The sequence below is a fragment of the Arachis stenosperma genome, chromosome 7 (genome assembly GCF_014773155.1).
Source record: "Arachis stenosperma cultivar V10309 chromosome 7, arast.V10309.gnm1.PFL2, whole genome shotgun sequence".
Taxonomy (NCBI): domain Eukaryota; kingdom Viridiplantae; phylum Streptophyta; class Magnoliopsida; order Fabales; family Fabaceae; genus Arachis; species Arachis stenosperma.
In genome coordinates, this window is record NC_080383.1 from 14,328,844 (window position 1) to 14,336,873 (window position 8,030).

At 34.0% G+C, this 8,030-nt stretch overlaps 1 protein-coding gene across 1 annotated transcript; it reads right to left on the reverse strand.

Annotated features, from left to right (window-relative positions):
* Positions 1-3,241: 3,241 nt before the first annotated feature.
* On the reverse strand, positions 3,242-5,033 carry LOC130941223 (uncharacterized acetyltransferase At3g50280). The gene has a single exon (XM_057869640.1). It carries the CDS (start codon positions 4,932-4,934, stop codon positions 3,489-3,491), a length of 1,446 nt encoding a protein of 481 aa, XP_057725623.1. The 5' UTR covers positions 4,935-5,033; the 3' UTR covers positions 3,242-3,488.
* Between the last annotated feature and the right edge of the window lie 2,997 nt (positions 5,034-8,030).

Consider the following 8,030-nt stretch of genomic DNA (forward strand, 5'->3'; position numbering starts at 1 on the left):
AGCATGGATTCAGGGGGAGCTACTGTTGGAAAGGATAGGGGGAGCAACATAAAATCAAAGGGAGTTTTCTAAACCTAACTCAAACTCATTTTCTTTTGATTATTGCTTAAATCATGTTTGTCATCAAGGGGGAGATTGTTGAGTTAAGAAATTAACTAAATTAATTAATGATGACAAACATTATTTTTGAGCAAAATAAACAATTAGTGTTGATTAATTATATCTACTTATTAACTAATAGTCTATTGTTGCAGGCCAAATGTAAATAGCCCAAAAGGAATAAAAGGCATTCAGAAAAGAATATTGGGCTGAAAGCAAAATAAAGAGCCCAAGCAAAAGCAAAGGAAGAAACCAAAGAAATCAAATCGGGCCATGCATACAAATAACCGATCCAAGCCCGAACCGGTTTCAGAATTGAAATTCCCTCTCTCTTGCTTAACTAAAAGCAACGTTCTTCTTCCTTCTAATCAAGTCACATCAAGATTTCAGAAAAAGCAAGAAAGAGAAAGAGAAGAAAAGCTTCTTCCATAAGCCATTAACCAAAGAAGCAAGAGAGAGAGAGTTGAAGCTTGTAACACAGAAGCTAAATCGAGCTTAAGAAAGGTAAACCATATCATCTTGCATGCATCAGATATTCATCCTTTCTTCCCTACTCTCTGCTCTATCCGAAAATGGCTTTGAAGGGAAAGTTGCTATCTGCCCTATTCTGCTGTGTATCTACGGTCTTAATCAAGACTTGGGGACCAAGTTGGTATTCGAGGGTTCAGATTTGGTTGACCATTGGAAAACAAGTTCAGTTACTTCTTCATGGCTTTCGGACAAGTTGGAAAAGTCAGAAGCAAAGGTTACTCTTTGATGTTAAAAATGAAAAAGTGAATCTGTGAGTTGGTGAAACTCAAGGCTCAAGGTGTTGACCTTGGATGAAGAACCAAGGAACGTGCATGAAGATAAAAGAGAAGCTTGCTGTTCATTCAAGGTAAGGGGAAGAAAACCAGAGTTTGAAAGTTTGTTCTGAGAGAGCTCTTTGAAGAAGTTCGACTAACTGGACAGTGTAACCTACTCAAAGGTGCATTCCGCCAGTATGAAGAACTGAATCAAAGGCTTGCCAATCTGGTTTTTCGCATAGCACAGAGGCTGTTGATGAAGTCAATCTCCTTCATGTTTTTCTGATTGTAATGTACTTTTCTAAGCTTATCTTTCTGTAATTTCTTGAGTGAAAAGGCATTGTGAGAAAGCTTGAGAAAAAAGCCATGAGTGATAAAGATTGAGAGACACACTTGAGAGAAAAGCCTAGAGTTATTTCTTCAGAATTCTTTAGGATGGTTAAGTGTCTTGTATCTTGAACCTGTTTGGTATCCCTTTCTTAGTTGGGTTAGCACTAAGAGAAAATAGTTAGGTGTTAGCATAGCCAATGTCAAGTTAGGTTAGAACTTGAGTGAGAAATTGGTGTATGTAAGACTGTTAACTATAGTGAAATTCTTCCACATTTGTGGAGGAGACTGGATGTAGGTTGCATAGCACAAAGCAACCGAACCAGGATATATGCTGGTGTTAGCTTTCTCTTCTCTGTCATGTTCTGTTTTCTGATTTTCATGAGACAAAAATAAATTGTCTCATAAATTTCCGCTGCTGAGTTCAAACAGAATCAGTTTTGCAACTTTGATTAAAAGGGTTCAAAACAACAACTGTAAAAGGAAGGCATAGATTCAACTCCCCTTCTCTAAGCCTACCACAACCTTCAAGATTTAATGTCACTATGTATTATTATTATTATTATTATTATTATTATTAGGTGTGCATATTTAATTATCCTAATATTATTATTATTATTATTATTATTATTATTATTATTATTAATTTCATGCTCATATTATTATTATTATTATTATTAATTTCATGCTCATATTTAATTCACTAGGTGTGCATATAATTATCCTAATATTAAGGTTTAGGAGGTAATTTAAAGGTGAAGTGTTTTTTTATTTTATTAGGTCAATTATAAAATCTATTATTTATATTATTTTATAAAAATTATTGTTTACCTAGTAAAATTATTATAATAGGGTTTTACAGCCATATGATTAAAACATATCATTATTGTCTAATGTCTATATTGTTGTGATTTATTTTTTTTTTCTATGGTTGCTACAACTAAGAACTAACAACCTCATTAGTGTCCATAATACATGATTAATTATTATTTGATTATTTGAATTATGTCACATGCACCTATTATATAAGTCGCTATTTGTAGGCATGTATGTTTATCCATTGTGGTGTTTTATGTTGATTGTTGAGCGTGCCTTTTTGGCCTTTTCGTAACCGATATCCGTAAAAAGTAGAGTCAACGAAAACCAAATTAAACTTTCTCATAAGAAAATGTGAGGGGCAATGTATATTCACGAGGCAAAAAGGGGACCAACTTGTTGTGTGTCCGGAAACTTTGTACATCTGAATTTGGTTCATACAAATCATCTAACTATATAAAAAGTTAATTTGATATTGACATGTAAGACATTATATTATATCAAGCAGTAAGGTGCATGGGATCAAGATATAAATTGCTAAATCCAGTGAGGTCCAAATTAAAGGGGACCTACTTGCTAAATTTAGTTGTCGTCCAAAGGAGAAAGACTGCACAAGATACTGACTTTTCATGCCATCATTCGACGTTGAAGAGGAAAAAAAGAGAAGAAGCTAAGGGGGCAGTTTTAGACTTTTATGAGAGAACAAGGAATAAAAGGAGTTAACATTATATTTTTCTTCTCAAAAGTAAAAAATTCTTCACTTCATCAACTTGAGGAATAAAAAGAGAAAAAGGTGTTTTTACTCGTGAATATTTCATGATTTGTTGACTTCTTTATTCCTAGGCTCATGGCATCTAATAAAACTAACAGATATATTTAAGCCTCAACAAAATTTATTATTTTTTAAATATTTTTTAATTATTATCTTAATTATTTTAGTCTAATAATTTAATAACATATTTTTAATTTATATTTTTAAACATTATTAACTAATTATTGGTCAAAATTTCTTTACATTTTTGGAAATCTCATTCTCTTATACTTAAGACTTTAAAAATCCTTTGATGCAATTCATCTTTTTTACTGTGAATCGAAAAAGCTAATATTCAGTATTTAATTACTTGTGATTGAGTTGAATTTCATTACGTGTTAGCAGCCTTCTTTTCCAGAAAGAAAATATTAAATTCAGAAAATTTTAAAAATTGTCCAAAAGAGAAGGAAATTTATAATAATTTCTTATTCCGCAACTTGTTACAACATTATCATAGTTAAAAAATCAACCAGAAGAAAGAAAAATACTAAACAAAACAATTACAATATGTCACAAAGGATGGGGGGAGACATTATTTGTGTGTATCGTCCATTCAGCCCCCCAGGCTCCCCACATCAAATCTTAACCGTTGAAACCACTCCCCGTGGGACCACATCAACGGCAAGAAAGAGCTCTAAAGTTTGACACTATCATAACTGTCCAGTAGCGTACATCATAAACTCAGGATCAGACTCCAAACCGGCCATCGTCACCGGAGCCAAAACCACCTCCAAATCGACGGTGCCGCTTCCGTCTCTTCCCGGAAACGCCGAAATCTTTCCATCAAACTTGTTCGCGCCACCGCTCCTCACCGCCAACGGCCTTCCCCAACCGAAGTCGTTGTCGTACATCGGAAACCTCGGCGAGCTCCCCATCGTGATCGACGCGCCGTCGGGATTCCCCAGCGGAAAACACCGCGGGTTCGATTCCCAATCCTTCACGAACTGCCTCACTGTATCGTCGTTATGAGCTCTAACGTTCTTGTTGAGCTGCTCCGCGCACCAACGCAGATCGTGCGAGAGCACGTCGGCGGCGGTGGCGAACGTCGGAATGCTCTGAATCGCGTTTCCGAAGTAGAAAGGTTCCAATTTCGGCTCTAACCGGTGGCGACAGTTAACCGCCATTCTAAACGTCGTCGTTTTGGAAGCCGGCAATTTCCTTGCGCGAGTGACCGCACGCCACAGCAGCGCGCATACGGATTGAAACGACGAAATCTCGACAGTTGTAACCGTTTCTGTTTCAACCGCGCTCTTGAACCAATTCTCGAGGAGTGTCGTTACCTTTCCGTTACCGTTATCTTTTTGTAGAAGATTGTCGTTACTCTTTTTCCGTAACAGCTCAACGGAGTTAGCACCCTCCGTCCATTTTCTGTTGTTAGCTCTTGCTTTCAGCTTCTGAATTGCTTCGCGGCTGAAGCTGAAGATTCTCTCCCTAATTGGCGCGTCGGCGTTGAACGTCACCTTCGGCCCGCCCTCCGGCAATTGGAGGACGGCGTCGGAGATGAGTACGCTGTCGCGGCGGAAGTCAGGAACATTCCGGATACTCTTACTGGCTCCTCTGCATTCCTGAGCGAATGTGTTGAAGAAGTTCCAGAAAGAGGTTCCGTCAGTGACGGCATGGTTGACGGAAATTCCGATGAAGAAGCCGTCGGCGAGCTCGGTTACCTGAACGGCCATAATCGGGGAGTAATGACCGCTGTAACTAACCTTTCTATCGAAGGTGAAGAATTCTCTGAAAGATTTATGGACGTCAAGAGGGGAAAGAAGATCGAGAACATTGAGAGCCGGTGCGGCGGCGTGGAGGAAGTGGACGCCGGCGTCGTTACAGGAAATATAGACATAACCGTGGGAGTCAGTGGTTAAACGACCGGCGAGAGGGGGAAAGAGGGAGAGGGTTCGTGAGAGGGCGGATTTCAAGAGTGGAATTAGTTGGTTAGAAGAGAGGGAAGTTGGTTGGGTGAAGAGGCATCCCTTTTGGATGTAGTGGCAGGATAACATAGGAAGGTCTGAAACACTAAGTTTGAGTTTTGAGAGCGAGGATTTTTGGTCAGGAAAGATGGTGCATTTTGAAACCAAAGTGGGTGCTGAAGAAGGCATTGTTTTTGTGTGTCTGGCTATTAATTGGGATTGGTTTGGATATATAAAGGAGATTTTTGTCTCCACCCTCTCTCTGGGGGTTGTTTTTGTGATATTGAGTGAGGAGATGAGAAAAAGAGTGGGTATTTGTGTGGTATTTATAGGGTAAAGGACGGTGTGCGTGTCCTGGTTCATGCATCGAACTTGGTCACCCATCTCTCATTTCTCTCTTTCTCTCTCTCTGCCTTAATTTGGGAGGTTTTTTCTTTTCTTAAACTAAGATATTATTATTTAAACTACTATGTAATGTAATCAGCCTCTCTGGTTGTCTCAAAGGTATATACTTTTTTTTTTCTTTTTTTTTTTAAATTGTGATGTGAGATGAAATTTATAAAATCTGAAATTCCATCCTAGTTTAGTTGTCAAGATAGCATGATATTATATGATATATTTTCTTAAATCTATTTTATTATTTTTAGATTTTGACGTGGTTTGCTTTTTTAAATTCTTCGTGGTAAAAAATATTAATTTTTTTATATAAAAATATTATTATTATAATTTTTTTAATTTTTATCGTGGTAACTATTTACATACAATTATTTAGCGTAAAATTTCACTTCGGTTCTTAACAATTTTATTAAATTTGCCTATTCATTCCCTAATAAAAGCATAATATCATTACAACCTCTATTCATAGTCTTCTACCAATATTCTGGCTTTTATGCAAAAATTTTTGACAATATAGAACGTGATGATGATCCTACATGTAATATTATATTCCTACGTATAACATGGCATTCTTATGTGTCAAAAACAATTTTTTTGGGACAAATAGATTCTTGCACCATTGTGTGAGTAAAGGTTTTTCATTCATCTCCTTTATTCACACTAACAATAACATAGGACCCTAATGACGTCTAATTTGGTGCCAAAAATTCACCGAGACACTAAATAAGATCTTTGCTTTATTTACTAGCATTTTATGTGTGATTTTTTATGATCCTCCTGTAGTCTTACTATGTGACCCTTTTTCACTGAGAGAGTTATTTTTTGGTTAGGGCAATAAAGATTTTTTTATTTTGGGACTTAATAATTAAGTAAAGAAATTTAGAAATGAAAATAATTTAGAAGTAGTTCTAGTTCCTTTTAAAAGTGATTTTACTTTGAATTATTAGGATTTAGTTAATGTTATTGTTACTTTAGTGCATATATCTTATGAAATTATGCCTTTGTTTTATTGTGGAGAATGATTTGAAAGGGACAAAATGAAGTACTCAACTACATAAATGACAGAGTACACGTATATATTCCCCTAACAACAGGTACAGTTTAGTCCTATAATTATAGTATTTTGAAATTTAAGTGTCTTCTAAATAAATCATAAGAATTTATGAATTACTTCTTTAAATTTTTAGGAACTTAATTATCCACTTAATAAGGTGATAAAAATATAATATATTTTTTGTATGTATATAATTTCAAAAATATGTCCCACTACTAATGCTCTAAAATCAAATAGTATTGATTTAGACGTGACAAATATATTTGCATTAAATTTTATTTTTGGTTGTACATATAAATTTAGATTAAATTTTATTTTTTTATACAAAAATTATAATTAAACATTATTAAACCATAATTTAATTAAATATATTAAATTATTTGATAATCCTAAGGTAAATTCATGTAAATAATCACTTTTTCTCTCAGCATGTTGTTAGACATAAGCTATCCTGCCAAAGAACTGAAAGTACGGTTTTGAAGTACGAAATCCACTTATAAAAAATTATGATAGGTAATTAATAATGTTTAGACTTTAACTTAATTGTAGTAATATCACTAGCACATGTATTCTTTTTTTATTCTAAACAAACTTTGGAATAGATGAACAAATCATTTCGTCTTATCTTCATTAACAACTGTTATGATGATTCATATTTTTATTTTTTCTATAGTGTGAAATTATTAAAAACAAAATAGTAGTAGATGATGAAAGAATAGTAGTAAGAATGTAGAATAGATATATTCAATCTAATTAGGGATAATGATGTTTATTTATATGCTTCTTTACATTGCACTTGTGCTTATATTAATATGACAATACAAAGAAGTAGAGATGATGGCGTATACCATCAAATTTTCTTTAAATGATTAAATCATCACCCCATTATTAAATGAATTTGAAGCTGATGACAATAATAACGCAACCTCATACTAAGGAAGTTGAATTACTTTAAAAAATTAAAAAATAAAAAATAAGCGTGATGTACAGTAGTTAGAGATTAGATCAAAACTACTGTCAATTCATCGTTAGATAGCTTTATTATTGTTTGTCTACTACCGAACAAACCAATAAATACTCACAAACAATTATCTTTATATAAAATTATTATTTAAAAATAATTAATAATAATTTAATTAAATATACTAAATTATTTAATAAATTTTAACTAATAATTTTATATAAAAATAATTGGATGTGAGGCTTCGTCGAACAAATTGACAATCTTGTTGTTTTTATTTTAGGGATATTATAATGATATCATATAGTTCCAATATAATGCATTTGTGACACTTGGTGATGAAGGGTTTTGTTGGCGAGGGTAAACAAAGCCACGTGGGACTGTCCCATATTGATCTATGAGATAGATGGATGAGCATTGATATGGTTTTTGGGGGAGGCTTTCTTGGAATGGTAGACATATAATAATAATAATAATAATAATAATAATAATAATAATAATCAAGAGATGTGAAATTAAAGATTCAGTCACATTATATCTGAAATGGAAAAACTAGCTAGCTAGTAAACGAGTAGTATCCCAAAATCCAAATAAGAAAAGAACATGTGATGCAAACAAATGAAGAGATTACCAAAGATCTCAAAGATTTTTCTTAAAATCGCAGCAGAATCCTTGGGAGTGAGGTTCCTTCGTGGTGTGTGGTCTTCCGTGAAGTAAGCAAATGCAAATATATGACAGATTATTGCAAGCTGATCCGATTATTTTGTCTCCTACTATTGCAATCACTCAAAATATATCACTTCAATCCTTGTAAGAGAGCCTAAATTATTTTTCATTTACAATCATTTTAGATAGGTTTAATTTCGGTTGGCTT

Coding starts and splice junctions, on each gene's coding strand:
- LOC130941223 (XM_057869640.1), bottom strand. CDS start 4,934: ATGCCTTCTTCAGCACCCACTTTGGTTTCAAAATGCACCATCTTTCCT.